The sequence below is a fragment of the Gymnogyps californianus genome, chromosome 7, assembly GCF_018139145.2.
Source record: "Gymnogyps californianus isolate 813 chromosome 7, ASM1813914v2, whole genome shotgun sequence".
Lineage (NCBI taxonomy): Eukaryota > Metazoa > Chordata > Aves > Accipitriformes > Cathartidae > Gymnogyps > Gymnogyps californianus.
This window is the reverse complement of record NC_059477.1, coordinates 36867695-36889387: the sequence shown is the minus strand read 5'-3', so window position 1 is coordinate 36889387 and position 21693 is coordinate 36867695. Positions and strand designations below refer to the sequence as shown.

At 42.8% G+C, this 21693-nt stretch overlaps 1 protein-coding gene across 2 annotated transcripts; it reads left to right on the top strand.

Moving 5' to 3' along the window:
• Nucleotides 1-1316: 1316 nt before the first annotated feature.
• Nucleotides 1317-21405, top strand: LCT (lactase). Of its 2 annotated transcripts, XM_050900247.1 has the most exons (19): nucleotides 1317-1980; nucleotides 3907-3936; nucleotides 4493-4554; nucleotides 5269-5352; nucleotides 6359-6461; nucleotides 7125-7195; nucleotides 7620-7660; nucleotides 8011-8698; nucleotides 9086-9731; nucleotides 10299-11858; nucleotides 12184-12452; nucleotides 12880-13170; nucleotides 14282-14480; nucleotides 15200-15402; nucleotides 15791-15900; nucleotides 17863-17997; nucleotides 19075-19298; nucleotides 20208-20444; nucleotides 21197-21405. In XM_050900247.1, the coding sequence occupies exons 1-19, from the start codon at nucleotides 1317-1319 to the stop codon at nucleotides 21403-21405; spliced, it is 5826 nt and encodes a 1941-aa protein (XP_050756204.1). The 2 variants fall into 2 exon arrangements, with proteins under 2 accessions (XP_050756204.1, XP_050756205.1); XM_050900248.1 differs by lacking the exons at nucleotides 4493-4554; nucleotides 7620-7660 and having other exon boundaries at nucleotides 3907-3986; nucleotides 7125-7203.
• The last annotated feature ends 288 nt before the right edge of the window (nucleotides 21406-21693 follow it).

The following is a 21693-nucleotide window of genomic DNA, read 5'->3' as shown; positions in this document are numbered from 1 at the left end:
TTTCTTTGATAATAAATATTCTTCACATGGGAGAAAGTATTTTTTTCTGCTTCTCTTTGCCCAGTTCTATATGCTTCATAGGCTAGGAGGGGTGTTCTCTTTCTGAGTTAACACTGCTCTACTGAAAAATAAGCAGCAGGTGGTGCTGTAAAGTTCCTATTCAAACTGTTATTCAAACATCAGGAGGAAAAAAAAAGAATACGTAGTTGTTCAGAACAGTAAGCACAATGTTTCAGCAAGCTTTTCAAGGCTTCCTAAAAAAAAATAGTCACCTGGGAATCAAACAGGGTCAAAGTACACAAATTACAATCCCTGTACAAGCTATAAGATTGGCTATTTGAGTAACAGCAAATGTTGAGAGACGTTTTCTACTGTAACTTAAAGATAATATTGCTTGACAGAGCAATAAGTTCCCCAGATGATTCCAGGTATGCTTTAGACAAAAAGCTGGTTATTAAAGGAAATAAACTCAGAGATGGAACTGACTTTTCAATACAGTTATGTAGAATTTTGTGTTTAGTTGATTTAAACATGTTCTGTATTTAGGCAGCAAATATTCTCAGCTCTTCAGTTTTGCTGTATTTGAATGTAGAAAAGTCAAGTTATCTCTTCCCTGCAGCAGTTCGGGTAGGTGATCTGTGTGTGTCCACCCTGCTGAGAGAGCATGTGTTTTCAAGGCTGAAGGAAGAAGTACTTTGGAAAGCAATAAAATGATATTCAAATTCCTTGATGTCATCGGGCATGAGGACGCACATTGTTGCTCTTGTCTGAATTCACGTAATAATAGTCACTTTTCCAAGTGGGTAAGATACCGTATGTCGGATTTCCTTTATGCAGCCAAGAATTAGAGCACAAACCTGCCTCTTGCTGTCCTGCACACCCTGAGCTGTGGTGGCACCCAGCCCCAGCAATGCAGATAACTCTGCTCTTGTTACGTTCTGCATCTAGAGCTGTGCTGGGATTCCTCTTAAGCCAAAAAAGGCCAAGAGGAGATGAAAAGCATTGTCTGCTTATTTAATCTTCCTCTGAAATGGAGGCAGTATCAGCAACTGTCAATTGATGTTCAAGCATAAAGGGGAACCTGAGCATCTCAGAAAATGTTTCCACATGACCTTTCTCCAACTAATTGTTTGACAGTGGTTTTTGTATTCATCCATTTGTTTGTTCATCTATTGATTGAAAGTCCTGATTTGTTATCATTCTAGTGTCAGTTAGTTCTGGGAACATTTATCTATGTAATAGATAATTTCAGTTAAATATTACTTATACTGTAATATAAGTAGTGTGGAATAACTGTTTCTGAAGCAGGTCCAGAAATGGAGCTGATTTGTAAGACAGTCGTCTTCTTTCTGTTAGTCTCTCCCAGCCTTGGGATAGATGGGGAATTTGCTCAGAATTTTATCGCCATTGCTGGACCTCTACACAGCAAGTTAGTAAATAGATTTCATCTGCAGAACCACGTCCTACCCAAGGAAGATCAGGGCCCTGCCGTGGCTGAAGCCCATGATTACCTGTGCCAACAAGATCTTGTGGCTCCTGAGCTGCCCCAGTACTTCTCCTACCTTCATGAGATCGGGGTGACGCATTACAAAGTCTTCCTGCCATGGGCATACATTCTTCCGAAGGGGAATGCCAGGAAGCCAGACAAAGCCCAAGTGCAGTGCTACCAGGAGCTGCTCAAGACCCTTGTTGCTGCAGACCTCAGGCCGGTGGTAGTTCTGCATCACCAGCGTGTCCCTGACGCTGTGGCCACGCAGGCCATGGGTAGGAAAGCCAACGCTTTTGCTGACCTTTTTGTGGAATATGCAGAGTTCAGCTTCCGTGTTTTTGGGGACCTGGTTGATGTGTGGCTCACCTTCAGCGACCTGCCGGAGGTCCTGAAAAGCCTGCCTTACGATGACCCCCAGTACCGAGTCCAGGCCCTAGCTGCCGCTCATGAAAGAGCTTACACCCTCTACCACGAGAAATACTCGCCGGCAGGTAAGGAGAATGGGGAGAAGGATTTTTTTTTTATATGACTTTTTCAGAAATATTTTGTGATGGGATTAAATGGCAACTGCTACATGCAATCTCTGTGATATGCTATCAGTGTTCTCAGAATTACATAGAAATCCTTGAGTAACAGGTTCCTTCAAATCCCTTATTTTGATAATTGTTTTGTAATTTACTAGTAATCACATTTTACTTGAAATGATAGTCAAAATAGTTGGGGATAATATATATGTGTATTTGTGCATATTTATATTTAGTCTTAAGCTTCAGGGAAGTATTAAATAGCCTCTGGTTAATTTGAGCATCAGAAACTAGTACTTCAAAATCAATTATAATACTTTTATATGCTTTTTCTCTAGGGGCTGTTATCCCTGTGCTCTTAATTTAAAGACCAGCACATGCCCCTGATGAACTGCACTCTCATACTGTTCATATACCAAACCTTAAATGTATTGTATAATAAAAGTGGGAATAAGACTTAGGAAGAATCTTTGATTCCTGCCCAGTAATCTCATTTTCAAAGCCTTATTCCTTATTTCAATGTCATTGAAAACTGGGATTGCAATAGCTACCGTTTCAGCTACAAGAGGAAGATTATGCCATCAATCAGTGGCTGTGCTGTAATCTCTTATTTGTGATGGGTGCAAGCTTTTTCATTAAGGCATGATGTGTTCCCAGGGAATACAACTTTGGAGGTCCAGATCTAGCTGAAGAATCAGGTCAAATTCAACTATCAGCCTTCCACCCAAAACATGGAAATCTTTGCAAATGTATGCAAAAAATCCACTTAAACAAAACTGATCATGGTGTAAAATGACATTTCTCATTTAATCAAAGTGAAATTATTTTATTTAACTTTAAAAAGTTAAACTAACATGAAACAAAATATTTACTTTTTAGAGTAAAATGAAAATTCATTATCTCTATCAGTTACAAATTATTTTAAAATTACTCAAATCCAGTCTTATTCTATTTTTTCTGTGTACAATGACAGTCATAATAATCAAGCTATTTTGCAGATAATAATATATTTTTGTGTACCTCTTCCTGACCCACAGAGGAAAGACTAAAAACTTCCTGAAATGTACCTCAAACCATGAAGAAACAAGGCACAAGAAGTCTCCTGAGAGACAATAATAGTGTGAGGAAGTCTGCAATGTCCTTTGTTTGACTTTCCTCATTGCAGACACTGGGATTTTTAAGTAATTAAATCTTAACTCTAACTGTGTTACACAGAGCAAGAGAATTTCACCTCTTCTATGATGGGTACCCAGGATTTTCTAAGCTGCTGTCCTCTTGGGTCTGCCTTCTTTGGGCTTGGAATTTTATGTCACAGGCAGACAACCAGTAGAGCTGACTGAGTCCTGTTTTTTTCAAATTTTTAATTAATTAATTTATTTTTAATGCCTGCATTTGTCAGAAATACTTTGCAGTACAGTTCACGCTTTAGAAGTTGCCCGGTTTCCCTCCCACATAACCTGTCCTCCCAAATTCCCAGTGCCCCAGCATCTCAGCACCATCCAGCACAGAATGGATTTTAAAAAATAACCACTGTAGAACCACCACAAAGGCATCAAAATTAGAGATATTACTTAGAATTATGCATGGAGTGAAAGGGCACCCACTGGACAGCTGTATTCAGATCCACCTTCCTGCAAGCAACAGTGCTAATATGTTTATGAGCAGTCATGATAAGACAAGATTTATTGACAGAGTCCTTGAACTCTGCCTTTGAATTTCAACCTGCTTCAACTCTCCATTGAGATCATAGTGGGTATTCTGAAATCAGCTACCTAGGGCACTGTCTGATGTTCCACATCTTCAAAACTTTCCAGCTGATTTTAAAATAACTGCAGTGAACTGAAATTTTGGTCCTTAACATACTACCAATAGACTGCCTCCTTTTTTTTCAAGGTGGAAAACTGTCCATTGCTTTAGGAATGGGTCATGTCTTGGATAGCGCTTCATCAGAATTGCTTTCAGTTTCTCTTCAGGTAACACCTTAATAGAAATTATTTCTGAAATTATTTCCAAATTTATATAAATTTGATTCAATTTAACTTGATTTTTATGTACAGGATCAAGTGACTTGTTGCAAGTTAAATAAAATTTTAGCAAGGTGACCAATTGACTAATTTGGTAAATTTTACTTATTTGATTAGTCTGATCATGTGAAGCTCGCTGATTTTAAAAATGACTTCAGCATCCTTTCTTGGCTAGTAAGCATTGATTAAGATATATAGAGACATATTTGCTCTCATAATTGGCAATTTTAGCAATATTCACGCTTAAATGACAAAGCATCTGCAAAAAGTGTACCCATTGTCATTTTCTTTGCAAGTCTACTTAATGCACCACCAAAGAAATAGATATACTTTATTTTAAATAACTGCTATTTAAAAAATCTGCTTAGTATGTTAAAACACAGAGAGCGCTGTGCTAAAAGTGGTCTAGTGGCACAGGGATGCCACAACATGAGGAGGACATAATCTCTACAAAGACGATGACATCCTTTCTGTAAAGACCAAACTCTCTGTTAGTAGTTGTCTTCACCTAGAGGATGTTGATGTAGGATACAGTGAACAAATGTCAGTGCAGTTTTTTTGCTTGTATTCACAATCCTTCAAAATTTAGTAATAGGGTAAGCAATGTTGTAGGCATGGCATTTCAAGGATATAAGCAAAGTGTGGTTTGTAGGGAGAGGAAAGATGTTGTGTTAGATGAGCTGACTAAACTAGACGAAAACCTTGGACTGAAAAATAAACTGAAAGCTTATCAGTTTTTTTCCAACTTCATCAGCTGGTTTAATAAAAGAATATGATCTATTCCCTTGAACTTGATGACTTCTAGTGGGATAACGCTTGTAGTTTGGAATGATTAAAGATTTCTGAAGTGGACTTTCCCCAAAGGATTATTGATAAGGCCTACCTGAACCACATAGTTGCAAAGGTTTCTCTATCTGATTAAGCATAGACAGTCTTACTAATTAAAAAATCAACTGTAAATCATTAATATTAAGTTCATAAAATACTCCTAGAATTTCATTTAGCTCTTTAAATTTTACTTTGTTTAGAAGGAGAGATACAAAATGCATCTTCCCATACAGTATCCTGTTTGTACTCATTATATTGTCCAGGGCTCCCATATAGCTGTATGGCTTCTTATTCCAGCAATGTATCTTTATCAAACATTTCACAATTTTATATATTTTTCATGTAATACCTGCAAAAAATACATTTGACTCCAGGATGATTCTTTTCCTTTTCGTGTTTCCAGGATTCGGTAGACTTTCTGTCTCTCAGCATTCAGTACTGTTGTGGAAATGAAACAGATTTCTACAAGAAATTGAATGAATTCCAGGTAACATTATGCACAGTGTTGTTAAAATTATAGCAGCAGAAAACAGACCATAAATAGAAGGGGCATTTCATGTTTCTTGATGCATGTCTAAACAGTTCTGATTTGCTGCGAGAGCTCAGACAACAGCTACACTAGGAAACAGCTGCATAGTGCTCACTTACTTCTCTGTTGTTCTTCTGACTTAAGAACAGGTGTTCGAAAGTGCTGGAAAGGATCATCTTGGTCAATGCTCATTATTGATGCACGAACGACTGGAGTGGCATAATTCTTTTGTCCAGGACTGAAAAACCACCTCTCTCACATCCTAAGTGTTTGATAGGCTAATACCTATACACTAAAAGACAGTATTTTATTCTAGCGTGGGTTCTGCAATGGTACTACCAAACTTTGCAACTCCTCATCAGTAGAGGCTGTGCTAGAAATGTTAATGAGGATGAGTCTGTGAAATGTTAATGAGGATGAGTCTGTGAAAGGATTAGATCACATGGCAGCAACAATGTCAGTGATGCTATAGGCTAGTACCTGATATTAAACCTCTGGTAGTGAATTGCATTCTTAAAATATGTAAGATGAGAGTCATCCAGCAACTGAGTAGCAGAATAAGGAGCTTCCCATGTGACTCATTCTCTTTAGGGTCCCAGCATGCTGAAATTACTCTAAAAATGTGAAGTGGGTCAAACATTTATGGCAACAAATTCTTACCAAGTAAACTTTCAAAAAAGGACATAGTCCCTTGTGCCTTTTCAATGAGAGGTCGAACACTGAAAGTTTCTGGGGTTTATGCTTTGATTTGCATTGGGCTTTTTTTGGATCAGAGAAAAATAGTGGGTGGTATTTAATGCTTACTCTGTTGATTTATGAATTTAACTTTGAAGAACTTTATCACCAATTCTCAGTCTTCTAGGTATTTCCTATTCTGTGTTAAAAGCAACAAATGCCAAGAGCATGGTTTTACTAGTGGGCTGATGCTTCTTTTCATACAAATCTCTGACTTCTGGTTTTGCAGAATGTCTGGAAGGACATAGAGATCTTGGTTTTTAGTCTAAAGTTCCTTGATTGTGGTTCCATGGAAGAGAATCCTTTCATACCAGTAGCTGCCATTGTCACAGGTGAGTGACAGATTTCAAGGAGGAGGAGGAGAGTTTTTTAGCTAAGCTCTGCATGGCAAATTATAGAGGAAATTCATAATTGTCCAGTCCAGACAACTGCTATTAGACAACATAACTTTATGGTTTCTTTCATAGCCTTCTTGGAAAATTAAGGGTGGATGGTGAGTGTTGAGGGAGGGGAAGCAGGAAATCTTTCCCAAAGCTTTTCATCATTTTCATCAGCCTCAAGTTGCACCAGGGGAGGTTTAAATTGGATATTAGGAAAAATTTCATCACCAAAAGGGTTGTCAAGCACTGGAACAGGCTGCCCAGGGAAGTGGTTGAGTCACCGTCCCTGGAGGTATTTAAAAGACTTGTAGATGTGGCACTTCTTAGGGACATGGTTTAGTGGTGGACTTGGCAGTGTTAGGTTTACGGTTGGACTCGATGATCTTAAAGGTCTTTTCCAATCATCTAAATGATTCTATGATTCTATGATCATTTTTTAACATGAAATTGTAAATATCTAATAAAAACCCAACATATTTGATCTGAGAAAAATAGCTATTAGTTATGAAAAGCACCTTGTTTCTGAAGGTGTAATTGTATGTACAAGTAGTGTTACGCAGTCCATGGCATCTAAGTTGTGACTAAGTCCATCACTTAATATTTGTTTGTTTTCAGCTATTAATAAAAAAGAGACACGTACGATTGGGTATGATGTTAATGAGTTCTTGGACTTCTCATCATCTCATGTTTTAAGGTACAGTTTTTGTCCCTTAAATCAGATACTATAATAAAATAGTGTCCTCTAGAAACCTGTGTGCAGGCAGACACAATACAGTTTTAGAGGTAAAGTCTGCTGTTAGTGGCTGAAAGGACTGGAAAGGAATGCCTTTCTGCTGAGCCCAGTCTCTTGCTATTACAGGCAATCCTCTATCCTACTATTACAGGCAATGTAATCCCTTCCACTCTCTCATCCTTGGTTACCCAGATTGCACCTGCAAGCCAATAGTAGCAAGTACATTTTCCAAGGCTTCTGTTCTTACAAGAGCAAAACAGTTAATAAATAAATTAAATAAATAAATAAATATATAAAATAAATAAAATAAAATAGAGACGTTCCTAGGAGAGAAGCCAATTGTGCCTACAGAAATGTAGATGTCATTGTGCAGGGAGATCCTAAGGATTACAGAAGCAGGATTGATTAGTTTTAGCTTGTCCCATGGAAACTGGTGACAGCAGTTGTAGCATGACAAAATGCTACACACTGCAAGGATTTTGTCTGCACCTTTGACCTGGCTGTAATGAATTATGACAATCTACCTGCAAAGAAATGCATTAGATATATAGCTCTTGAGCTGCTCTGCAGTTAATTCATTGCACTCCACCTTCATCTGCCAGCTGGATGGCAGTAAGTTGGACTGATCAGATGACAAAGGAACTATACCCTAAGTGGCTTACGTCAGCTGAATGGGAAGCAAACGATTCTTCTGTCCTCTGTGTTGGCAAGTTCTGTGGCACTGGCATCCACCTTGGAGACTGTAACTTCTTTTTATTCTATTTCCAGCAAAACAAATACTCTACAGGAGAACCCAGATACTGTTCTTGCCCCTCGCTCATCCTATCAAACAGTTTGGGAAATGTTTGCTAAACAGTCTGAATTGGAGAGAGATTCTTTTCTGCAAGACGTTTTCCCAAGTGGTTTCCTCTGGGGCACATCCACAGGTGCCTTTAACATCGAAGGAGCTTGGGCAGAGGATGGGAAAGGAGAGAGCATCTGGGATCAGTTTGGGCATGCAGGTCATGTCTACATGAACCAAACAGCAGATGTGGCATGTGACAGCTACTATAAAACCAGCTATGATGTTTACCTACTTAGGGGTCTTCGTCCCCAACTGTACAAATTTTCTGTATCCTGGCCTAGAATTTTCCCTGCTGGCACCAACGAGACCATCAACTCCAAGGGTGTTGATTATTACAACCAATTAATTGACCAGTTGCTAGACTCTAACATTGAGCCCATGGTGACTCTGTTCCACTGGGACCTCCCACAAGCTCTTCAGGTTCTTGGTGGCTGGCAGAATGACAGTATCATAGATGCTTTTGTAAACTATGCAGACTTCTGCTTTGCCACTTTTGGGGATCGGGTCAAGATCTGGATCACTTTCCATGAGCCTTGGGTTATCAGCTATGCTGGCTATGGCACCGGAGAGCATCCTCCAGGAATCACTGACCCAGGAGTAGCATCTTACAAGGTAGGGACACAGCAATAACTAGGAGCCTGCAGCTACCATTGTTGTGTTGTTTTCCTCTGATGGTTCTGTACTTTAACTATGTTCAAGCCTAACGTGGCCTCTGAGACAACTGTTTGCTTGTTGGATTTATGATACTTGCAAAAAAATGGGGTAGTTAATGGGTGCTAGTTGTGTTTTTATTTTATTTTTCTATTCTGAAAGCTGGTGTTGACGGATAGCCAGATTCTTCTGCTTAATCCAAAACCTGCTGCACTCTGGCTATGATTATTTCTTTGTCAGGTTTCTTCTTTTGGATGGAGATGACATTCTCACATAGCAATAATCTCAATGCTTAAGGGTTCTTGTGCAAAGCAGTGTGACACATATTCCTCTGCTTTCTGCCCCCAGGTGGCTCACACAATTCTCAAGGCTCATGCCAAGGTCTGGCACCTGTATAATGACAAATACCGTCCTCAGCAACTGGGAAAGGTGGGGCTGGTGCTGAACTCGGATTGGGCTGAACCCAAGACTCCAACCAACTCTGAGGATGTGAGGGCATCTGAGAGGTACCTGCAGTTCATGCTTGGCTGGTTTGCTCACCCTATATTTGTTAATGGTGATTACCCAGATATTCTGAAGGCTCAGATCCAGGAAGTAAACCAGCAGTGCTCCACAACAGTTGCACAGCTGCCTCTGTTTACAGAAGAGGAGAAGTCCTGGGTGAAAGGGACTGCAGATTTTTTTGGTCTTTCCCATTACACTTCCCGCCTGGTTAGTGCTGTGACTAATGGGACCTGCACACCAAGCTACGAGAGCATCGGGAACTTCTCCTTGCATGTAGATCCTTCTTGGCCACAGGCTGCCTCTTCTTGGATCCATGTGGTCCCTTGGGGATTAAGAAGGCTGCTGAAGTTTGTGTCCCAGGAATATACAGGGACAAAGATCCCAATTTACATAGCAGGAAATGGTATGCCAACAGAAGACACAGGTGATCTTATTAATGACACTCTGCGAGTGAATTATTTCCGCCGGTACATCAATGAGGCTCTAAAAGGTATGGAGAAATTGTAAATTTTTTTTTTTTAATAATGGCAATTAATTATTCTATCACTGCCATGGTGGTTAACTTTAAAACATCACCACTTGCATAGTGGTATGAGGTCAGCTGCCTATTGCATATGTAGTGTGACCTCATATACTTAAGCCTATCTGGTGTCCAGCTATGGAACTCTCCATTCTGTTTAGATATGGGAATAAGTTTTTCATATATATGGATAAATGTAGCCTGGACCCCAATGTCAGTCCCTCTGTGAGAACAAGAACACAGGGAAAGGGATACCAGTGGCACAGTGTCCTGTACTCAAATATCTCTTGACTAATAGTTCTTTTCCCATGCATTTTTATCACTAAGCATTTCAGCAGCTCCTATTACAGTGCTGACTGCTTTTCTTGCCAGATACTCTAATTGTTTGGCGTTTGGTTTTTTTTTTTCCTAAAAGATCATTCATAGATGTTTGGCTTATCACAACTGTTACCCTCAGTTGTGGTGCTTATGTTGTGCTGTGCTGTGTTCAGAACATGTTCAAATGAATAACAGTGTCTTGTACTGTTTCTGTGACAGCGGTGAAACTAGACACAGTTGATGTTCGGTCATATATTGCTCAATCCCTGGTTGATGGTTTTGAAGGCCCAGTGGGGTACAGCCTAAAATTTGGGCTGCATCATGTGAATTTTGAAGATAGCAACAGACCAAGGACTCCCAAGGCATCTGCTTATTTCTATTCCAGTGTTATTGAAAAAAATGGTTTCCCATCCAAAGTCTTGGACAGATTTTCTACACCAGTGGTGTTTGACCTACCCGTGCCGTCAAAGTTGCCAAATTTACCAGCATCAGAAGTTCCCTCCAAGGCAAAGGTGGTCTGGCAGAAGTTTTCATCTCAAACAGACTTTGAAAGGGACATGTACTTTTATGGGACATTCCCAGAGGACTTCACATGGGGTGTGTCTTCTTCTGCCTACCAGATAGAGGGAGGTTGGGATGCTGATGGCAAAGGACCCAGCATTTGGGATAACTTCACCCATGTCCCAGGGAATATAAAGAATAATGATACTGGAGATATAGCTTGTGATAGCTACAACAAAGTGGAGGAAGATATTTACCTGCTGAGAGCCTTAGGGGTAAAGAACTACCGTTTCTCCCTGTCCTGGTCTCGAATTTTCCCCAGCGGAAGGAACAACTCAATAAACAGCCATGGAGTTGACTACTATAACCGTCTCATTGATGGACTGGTTGCAAACAACATCACTCCAATTGTCACTCTCTACCACTGGGACCTGCCACAAGCTCTTCAGGACATCGGTGGCTGGGAGAGCAGCGTGCTGATTGACCTGTTTGATAGTTTTGCGGACTTCTGTTTCCAGACCTTTGGGGACAGGGTGAAGTTCTGGATTACGTTCAATGAACCCCAAGTCATTGCCTGGGTTGGCTATGGCGTTGGGGCATTTCCACCCAATGTCAATGACCCTGGCAGTGCTCCCTACAGGGTTGCCCACATCTTACTGAAAGCTCACGCCAGGGTCTACCACACATATGATGACAAATACAGAGCGAGTCAGGGAGGGGTCATTGCTCTGTGTCCCAACATTGACTGGGTTGAGCCGAACACACCAAGTGACCCCAGGGACATAGAAGCTGCAGACAGGTACCTGCAGTTTTTGGTAGGGTGGTTTACACACCCGATTTTCAAAAATGGGGACTACCCCGAGGTCATGAAGTGGAAAGTTGGGAACAGGAGTGAGCTCCAGAACCTGCCATCGTCTCGCCTCCCAGTTTTCACAGCGGAGGAGCGTGAATACATCAGGGGCACAGCAGATGTTTTCTGCTTCAACACCTACACCTCCAAGATTGTAACCCATGCAACGACCAGGTTGAGGCCCTTCTCTTATGAGTATGACCAGGAAGTTTTAACAAAGGTTGACAGCTCCTGGCCTTCCTCGGCTATTACTGACCATAGGGCTGTGGCCTGGGGGATGAGGAGGCTACTGAACTGGATCAAAGAAGAATATGGAAATCCCCCAATATACATAATTGAGAACGGGGTGGGGATAAAGACCAAATCAGATGTTGATGACAATACCAGGATATTTTACTACAAAACATACATTGATGAAGCTTTAAAAGGTACCAGTGTTTGCTTTTGTTCTGTTGGTGTTTTGTGTCTCCTCTCTAGATTTCTGGTTACTTTATTCCTCTGAAGAGTAGTTTTTAAAAGTGATTGATATCAATCTTTAAATATTCTGAACACAATATAAACATAGTGTTTCTTTTTATGATCTCTTTTGCATGGCGGTTTGTACTTTGTATCCTCCAACTATGAAGAGTCTCTTAATGATCTTAGTTGACCAAAGCCAGCTTTATGAAGCTAGAAGCATGTATGTGCTTGCATGTGAATTCCTTGTGGTTCATTTAATGTGTGATGCGCTTCCATTTGTTTCTGGTCTTTCAGCTTACAAGTTGGATGGTGTTAATCTGAGAGGATACAACGCTTGGTCTTTTATGGATAACTTTGAATGGTTGAATGGTTACGATCCAAGATTTGGATTGCACCAGGTTGATTTTGACAATCCTAACAGGCCAAGAACCCCAAAGCGCTCTGCTGTGTACTATGCAGAAATCATCCGCAATAATGGTATCCCATTGCCAAAAGAAGATGAATTTTTATATGGAGAGTTTCCAAAGAACTTTTGGTGGAGTGTAGCAACTTCAGCATATCAGGTTAGGAAACTGAGACAGACTCTTAAAGTATCTGCAGACAGTTAATTCATTTTAGATGAGACACCTACAGCTTTTGTAACATTAGGTTTTACTGTAACTGAGGGTTAGTGTAACAACTGCTGTAAAAGGGAGGAACTTGGAGATATTTAAGGGCATGGTTATACCACAGGGATTGAGACAGCATCATGGGCTTCACAAGAGCCAGCCAACATGGAGCAGCAGGTGAACTGAAACAATGCCTGTTCTGTGACCTTGAGGCCCAAGAGGTCTTACTAGTTTGGTATAGCAAAAACATCGCTATTTCTAGTCCTAAGCTGATAAGTCAAAATATTGTGTGGTGCCACAAAGACTAACAGGCTGAATTCTTTGCTAGGCCAAGACCTAAATTTGGGGTTTACTAACAATTCCTCCCCATCTTCAATTACAGATTGAGGGAGGATGGAGAGCAGATGGGAAAGGACTTAGCATTTGGGACCAATTTTCTCACACTCCCTTGAAAATCAGCAATGATGACACTGGAGATGTAGCTTGTGACAGCTACCACAAGATTGAGGAGGATGTGGAAATGCTGAAAAGCCTCAAGGTGTCTCACTATCGCTTTTCAATCTCCTGGTCCCGTGTTCTCCCAGATGGGACCACCAGATACATCAATGAAAGGGGACTGAACTACTATGAAAGGCTTATCAATGCTCTTCTGGCAGCTAACATTATGCCTCAGGTAACTAAAACCAGTAACTTTCAGGTAACTAAAAAATAGCAGAACCCAAGTCTGATGCTCAGAGCACATGTGTGTGTTTCCATCCATGCCCTCCTTCACCGAAAAATTGTTTTTCATTGTGTTCTGCAAGAAAACATGCTTTTTGCATAAGCAAATGAACTGAGAATATAGTGATATGTTAGAAATTACTACCCAGAAAGATCACAGTAACCTTATTGTTGGCTGTTTCCAATTACCTTCTCGTCCCTCACGTGCTTGGAAGTGGATCCCACAAGGACCTACACAGTGATCTTTCCAGAGACTGAGGTGAGGCCAACCAACCCGTAGTTCCCAGGATCCTCCTTCTTGCCTTTCTTGGAGATGAGTGTAACATTATTCTTTTCCCGGGAGTCAGGAGGCTCCACTGATGAGCATGGTTTGTCACGTACAATGGACAGTGACCTCACCACAGCATCAATCAGCTCTTTCAGCACTGTTGAGTGAATCTGACCTGTCCCCATAGACTTGAACACATGTAGCTTTTTTCTGCTTCTACCTGTTGCTTCCCCACTGCTGGCTGTCCCTGTCCTCCCCAAACCATGCTGGTACACGTAGGGAGTGCACATGGCTGCACCAAACACTGCATATGTGTGTATGCACACCGTACAGGGGGCAATCCAGGAATATCTACACAAGCATCAGATCATGCCTGAGCAAACCTGTGCCTTCATGGCATTGCTCTAGACTGGTCCAACAGATGTACCAGCCCAAAGAGGTGTTCTGTCGGACTGTATTTCATCTGAGAGTCAGTGCAGGCGCAGCAGTTCTTCACTGACAAGTTCTTGCTATCACAAGGTTGTGGTGCTTTTTGGTAAAAGCTTCATCTCCACCAATAGGCATTCCCTAGAGTTTGAGTCATTTCCCTGTGTCCTGAAGAAACTGAAACACTGGCAAAAAGGTCTTTTATTTGAGTGCATGAGTGATTGCTACAAAGTCAAACACCGTTAGGAACAGGTAGCTGCAGATCAAAGCACAGTTTATTTATGTTCATAAATGAGGCTGGGTTACTGTCCTTATTTCCAGAAGTAAGAGTGACTGGTTGAGTCTTTTCTCTTGCTGTCTTTCCCCACAGGTAACTCTCTATCATTGGGACCTCCCACAGGCACTGCAGAACGTCGGTGGGTGGGAGAATGATACTATAGTTCAGAGGTTTAAGGAATATGCTGAGCTCCTTTTCCAGAGATTGGGAGATAAAGTGAAATTTTGGATAACCCTCAATGAACCCTACAACACCGCATATTTTGGCTATGGCGTTGGCACAGCTGCTCCAGGTAAGACTGCTGGGCATAACCTCAGAGTCTGCACACCACTGTAGGCACAACTCTGGTTTGTGGTGCAGCAGAGTAGATGCTAGAGGCTTGCAAAGGTAGAGCAAGAAAGATGGCATGGTGGGGATAAATGGGGTTTGGACTGCTGTGGTGTGGTGAACAGGCCCTTCTTTCACTTTGCCTGTCCTCTCCAAGACCCATCCTCCTTCTTCCACTCCTCTAATCCACCCCTCCTCCGCAACCTCCAGATTACACTTCCTATCTGGAGCAGACCCCATTCCCAGACCAGCTCCAGGGACTGTGGAGAAGGGTTAGGGCTGGAGGAGGGCCAAGCTCAGCTGTAGGGTAGAAGCAAGGGGAAGGGGAGGGATGGGAGCTGGCCTGGCCACACGGCTTTCTGCTCTCCATACTGGCAGCGTCAGCCTGTTGCTGGGGCTGGCAGCCCTGCACGGGCGGAGAGCTGAACCAGCCCGTGTCCTGCCGCAGGGGGAGGAAGGGACGACGCGGGGTTCTGCACAGCCTGCCCACTGCAGCTGCACCTTCAGCTGTCTCTGCCGAAGCAGCGATTTCAGCCCAGGGCTGGGCCTGAGGGCACCAGATGCTGCACGTTTATTCATAGTGGGCAGTTCTGGGTGTCCTGGGTGTTGTGTTAACCCGGGAAGCAGGCGACGAGAAAGCTGGGAACTGCTGCTCCACTGCCTGTGCTGTCACTGTCTCTCCAGGCATCTCTGTTCGGCCAGGGCGAGCCCCTTACGTGGTGGCGCACAACTTAATAAAGGCCCACGCGGAAGCCTGGCACCTCTACAATGAGACCTACCGGGCAAAACAAGGAGGATTAATATCTATCACCATCAACTCTGACTGGGCAGAACCAAGGAACCCACGCAACCAGGAGGACATCGATGCTGCCAGACAATACCTGCAGGTACAGAGACACCCGGTCACAGCTCTCGTGCTGCTCCTGGGTTTGTTCATGGTGGTACCCCCTCTCTGGGTGCTGGAGATGCCCAGAACCCAGGTCAGCATCTCACTGAAAGAAAAGGATGAGCCAGAGGCATCACTGCAAGGAAATGTATCACTCTCTTCTCGTGGCTGATCAAGTATGCAACAGAAATGAGACAAAATATGGTTGCAGTGACAAAAGCTTATTAAATTTACTGCCAATAAAGTAACACCAGGGCATCCCTGGGTATCTCCATGTGCCTGTTTATTATAAATTCAGGTACTAGCTATAAAGCAGCACATGACGGAGAAATGGTTAAATCCCTTGTTTTGATACATAATTTATCCTTCTCCCTTATTTCCTGGCTTAGTTTCTTCTAGGTTGGTTTGCTCATCCCATTTTCAAAAATGGTGATTATAATGAAGTGATGAAAACAAGGATTCGGGAACGCAGCCTGGCTCAGGGTCTGAGCCAGTCCCGGTAAGAGCCCAGGCACATATCTGCTTTTGTTTTACTTGCTGTGCTGAAACCTGCTTTTCTGATAGAAGTGCTAAATTTCAATGATTCTGTTGCAATGTTACTGTAAAAGTGTTACTGTATCCTCCCAGAAAAATTCTAGTGTACATTTTGCCTGTTCCCTGTCTTTACCTATTTTGCAAACTAAATTTACTAATATAACCTATCTTTGGGGTAATAAGTTGGCAGCTCAGAGTGATATACTAAATGCTCTGCATTAGACACAGTGCTTTACCTGACGACCATGGTAAATGTGCTTTAACTTTTCTTAAAACTATGTACTGAACTCGAACACTGAGAACTCCTTGGTGCCTCTGAATTATGTTTCTTATTTTCCATTTCCATTAATTATTCTTAACATTATTGTGGTAGTAGTGCTCCACCAGGAATGTTTTTCCTTTTCTCTCCTTTCCTAGGCACACATAAGGAAAGCACTTTTTTCCCTCTTCACTTTTTAATAGCGATTTCATGGGGTATGTTAGATCTGGGGCTATTCCTGATCATTCCTCTCTGAAAATGTGAAGGACCGCTTGTTTTAAAATGAGGGAGATGGTGGAAGAATTGGTGTATGCTCTGCAGGAAAGGCAGGTCTCTTCAAGATTCGAGTTATGCTTTTATATGTGCCTAAAACACTTGCATTCTTAGGCACTTTTTTTGACAGGTTATTTCTTCTCTGGCAGTTGCTGCCATTAATAAGAGAGCAAAGCCATGTGTGTTGCTTTATGAGATAACATGCCCAAGCATCTCAATCTGGGGAAGAAGTCCTGTCCTCAATCTAAGACTGCAAACTCTCAAGCATCACCAAATTGCCAGGAGCACTGGCTGCATTTTCAGCAGGCGTTGCCTAGGGACCTAATTCCCAGAAGAATTTTCTCCCTCCTCTAGCTAAAAGAGAGCTGAAACCTCACTCCTTGTTCCAGAGTACCCTGGATGTCCCTGACTCTGTTTCTTACTCTGTGTAGACTGTGTAGGGCTGCAGATCTCAAAGGGGGATGTTCTTCTCTGAGGAGGCCTCCCTTTTGAAGGGAACCAAGCACTTTGGGATTAAATGGTAGAGTCCACACACAGAGCCTCATTCCCAGTTTCTCGTGGGTTTTCCCGGGTTCCTCCAGAAGGATCACGGTCCCTCCCCCTGTGCTTGTGGTGCTGGTACCAGGGATATCAGCATTACATATGGAGTGTGTTCAAAGTATGGATCTCAGGGAGAAAGCTCAGAAGTTTTTGTTGCCCGTGTAGAAGCCAGAGTTTGTAAGACAATGCTGTATTAGCCTCTGCCATGACCTACCAAGTACTACTACTGCCACACAGAGAAGAGCTCCTCTTGTAGCAGATGCCTGCTTCCCTGCTGCTGTGAAGCACATCTTTCTTAGCACAGGTGGCTGGCTGCACCTTCAGTGCGTGCAAGCAGGAGTACAGTGTTTTGAGGGGGCTCGTGACAGCTCCCCTGAGCGGGGCAGGACCGCCTGGATGTCACTGGCTGCTAGGACGCACCATTTCATGCTTCCCTCTGTCAGAGCTAGTCACGCTCTTGCCGGATGGTGGGCTGAGACACCTCACTCACGAACACCGCAGCTCTGGGTCTCCATAGGGGTGTGGTGAGCACATGACAACCCAAATGATTCTCGCTGGTTCGTCCCGTCGTTCCTGACTGGGCATGCACTGTTTCTTGTCTTACAAAGCAGGATGATGGTCAAACTTCTTGTTTGACCATGAGCAGGACCTCTAGCCATCAGGTGTCTCTTTTCTGGTCAGTGAAATGTCTGTTCCTCTCTTGGAGAACATTAAAGCAGGCAGCAGGAACTGCGTATTCTAGCAAAAGCTTAGTTTATACAACAGGACTGGGGAGGGGTAGAAGCAAAAGAAGGGGAAATCCTGAGAAGACTTACATTTTGAGGGGGTTATGCTTTTCTCTGTTTTCTATTGCAGACTTCCAGAATTTACTGAAAGTGAAAAGCAAAGAATTAAAGGCACATATGACTACTTTGGTCTAAATCATTATACTACAGTTCTAACATACCATGTAAACTATCCTGCTGGTGTTCTGTCATATGACTCTGATAGGTAAGAGATGAATGTAAATGATTGGTCAAGTAAAATATGCACACTTGGAGCCTGGGCCAACTGAGCAATGTAAACTGATAGCAAATAAAGCCGTGAGACAGGTATTTTAACGTGATATAACCAATACTAGGGAAAATATCCCCAAACAGTACCTTGTGGTGCTGTTATTTTCACAGAAGTCCAGCAACAGCCCTTTTTTTACAGACCTGATGATAAATGTGAATGTTTAAAACAGAACAAAGAAAAGTAGAAGATCGACTAAAGGAAGGAATCTGCAGTTCTGAGTCTCCCAATGATTTGGGATCCTCTGTAAACAGTATTCGTCATATTTCCTGCCCCTCATCTGCAGTTTGAACTGCTAAGATTATCCTTGTTTATGGATACTGCCCCATTTGCTGTTAAACAGTTGTTAGTTCCCTCACCACATCGGATAAAGGTAAGTTCAAAGCCTGAAGAGCTCTATCACTTCATGGTTAAGTATACATGTCAAGATTTTTATTTAGATACCAGTTTCTTTCCCCAGCTTCAAAAGGTAAACAATAGGAGCTTATCAGTTTTTCTGATGAGAATTAAGGTGATGGTGGGACCACACACAGGGGTGAACATTGGCCGTTACCTGAAATGTTTCCACAGAGAATATATGAAATTATTGTAACTTCTCTTTGCTGCTGCATCCCAGCCCCTGTGGTTTAGCCCTGTAGATGGACACTAGGCTGTCTTGCATTCCTGGATGTAGGTGTAAGTGGCAATTTTGTGTGCTCAAGCACTGCATTATACGTTGAACAGTAGAAATGGTGTCAAAGTACAAAGATTTGGAGCTAACATCACATCCTCAGCCATAGTTGATTTAAGCAAAATATGATTGGAAAGCCAAGTATGAGAAGTGTTTTCTAGAGGCTTGTGAGCACCAGCAGCACCTCAGCCCGCTGTGCTTTCGCCAGCGTGCCACAACGTCACCTCTGGTTCAGTTTCCCGCAGAACTCGGCACCGTGTTCCTCAGCCCTGCAGCAATGAGGTGCCAGGCACAGCGGCAGGCACTTGGGACTGGTCCCTTGATCGGCGTGTCCTCCTCCACAGGGGTGTAGCTTCAGCAACCGACCGCAGCTGGCTGAACTCTGGTTCCTTCTGGCTAAAGGTGACACCCTTTGGGTTCCGAAAGCTCCTGAGATGGATAAAGGAAGAGTACAACAACCCTCCGATTTACGTGACTGAAAATGGGATCTCAGAAAGGGGAGCCTTAGACTTCAATGACACTTGGCGAATGCATTACTATCGGAGCTATGTTAACGAAGCACTGAAAGGTAGGAATGATTATTTAAATCTGATCATTCAAATCTCTAGAGAGCAGCAGTGTCTCACCACAAGCCTGATGTGTATGAAGCAAGTTGTGAAGAGCTGAAAGACCACTGCCATCACACTTGCAAGCTACACACTTCATGGGTTTACTCTGTGTCCATTTCTGAGAGTCTTTGGGTTGAGCAGAAACTGGCCATGGATAGCCACGACTTTGCAGGGAAAGGTGATCTAAAGGAACAAACCCTGGGTTTAGTAGGGTAACTGCAGCTTCCTTGTATAGCTGCATCTGGCAAGAGAAGGTACTACTACTTGATGAATACCTATTTTGACTTCTAGTTTGACTACTGCTGTGTCTAAAAACTGCATCTTTTTAAAAAACAGAAAAAAACCCAAACCCCAAACTGGTTTCAATTACAGCAGTGGTCAAGCAGCATCGGGGAAGGGCTTTTTCAGTTTGCTTCTCTGACATACTGGGAACTGCCAGCCAGATGTTCAGAAAGTGCTCGTTCACTGCCTTTTAGCAGCGAGGCCTCACAAGCATTTGTCTAAACACTGGTTGCGGGTTGATGGCTTTTCTTCTCTCTTCCTAAACCTTTGTTTATTGGACAAAAGCTTTGATTTTTGGAGCAGAGGAAAGCAGCCTCCAATACTGGCAGGCTGACTGAGCCACCCTGGTTGCTCCTTAGCTGTAAGTTGGCAGCTGAACTACCTCAGAACAACTGAGCTACGGCAACACGTGAGAGAGGTGGGAATGGGGAGACGGCAAAACCAATGAGGCCGAAGTGGCAATAACCTCACTGCGCTCGGCTGCTGTGTAGTGTCCCGGAGCATCTTTGTGCCACTGCTGGCCTAGTGGTGACGCCTCCTGTCACCCGGCCGCACAACTAACCTGCTCTGTCTGGTCCTGCTAACAGCCGTTGTGCTCGACGGCGTCGACTTACGAGGCTACACGGCGTGGACGCTGATGGACAACTTTGAGTGGGCAGTGGGCTTTGATGAAAGGTTTGGGTTCTATCACGTGAACTTCACAGACCTCAACTTGCCGCGGCACCCCAAGGCCTCTGCCAGGTATTACTCACAGATCATAAACTGCAATGGGTTTCCAGACCCAGCAACAGGCCCACATCCCTGTCTGGAACTGGAGCCTGAAGGTAAGTGATACAGCAGACGTTGTGCTGGTGTGTATATGTTTGTGTGCATCTGATTCTAGTCCCAAAAGATTTCCATAATCTATGGTCTTTAAAGACACCGCCATTTTCTGCAATATTCTTATTAGGGGCTCCAGTAGTGCACTGACTAATCATCAGTCTTTGTTATGACTGAAGACATTCATGTGGAATTATGTCACTTCTGTACGCAAAACCAGAACAACGACGAAATTTTGTGCAATAGCACCTCGATACATGCCTGTCTCCAAAATGCAGCAAAAGTTATTCCATTCTACTTTCCTCTGATTAACAGAACTGCCTAAAATGTTTTCCAAACCACACACATTCAGTATTCCCACACCATTTTTTTTCTAAACAATTTTGAATACTTTATACGAATCGGTGTTTTGGGTAAGCCTTTGGAAATACTGATTCATCATTTACATTTTCTGAACTAGAGGAGTACATCGAACAGCAACCATTGTCAGTGTGGGGTTTTGGGGATGACCACGGCTGCCAGAGAATACTTGCCTTTCCTGGAGTCTCAAAAATTGCACTATCAGCCTCCGCTGTGCCTTTACTCTGAGCTAGACTGGTGTCAATCACTGATCCCACAGAATTACGGCTACTGCCAGAGTACCGAACAGCAGCACTGAAAGCCTTGGAGAGGCAGGAGGCAGCAATGCACACACGTGCGTGAAAGAGTTCACCCCAGGCTGCATACTAATACTTTCTTATTGTTTTCCCCTGGACAGTGACACCAACAGACCCCACACCAGGACCGGCTGAGAGCGTGCGCTTTTTGGGATTAGATTTAACATCACAAAGTGCAGAAATAGCACTGTATGTGCTTTTTGCTCTTTCTGCAGTTGGAGCACTGGGCTTGGCTCTTTTTGCATATAAGTATGGAAAATTATCCCAAAGATCCCATAAACGATCACACATGGAACTTAGTAAACTGTAAAGTTTCCACTTGCTAAAGCATGTGTTTGGTTTTTATTAAAAAAGGCTATAGCACCAGGAAAAGAAACCTAGTGCTTATACTACCGCAACTTTGTGTCTTGCCTTAGAGATGGCTCATCATCATTTGTTGTTTGCTTACCAACTTTAAAATATGAACGAAAAAAATTTTTGGTCTCTTTTCTCCCCAGGTATTATTGATTTGATTTCTTAAAGACAAAAGTAAAATTGCTTGTTCCTATCTGCATAAGGATTCTGAACTTCAACATTCATCTGTTCTTGCTTCATCATC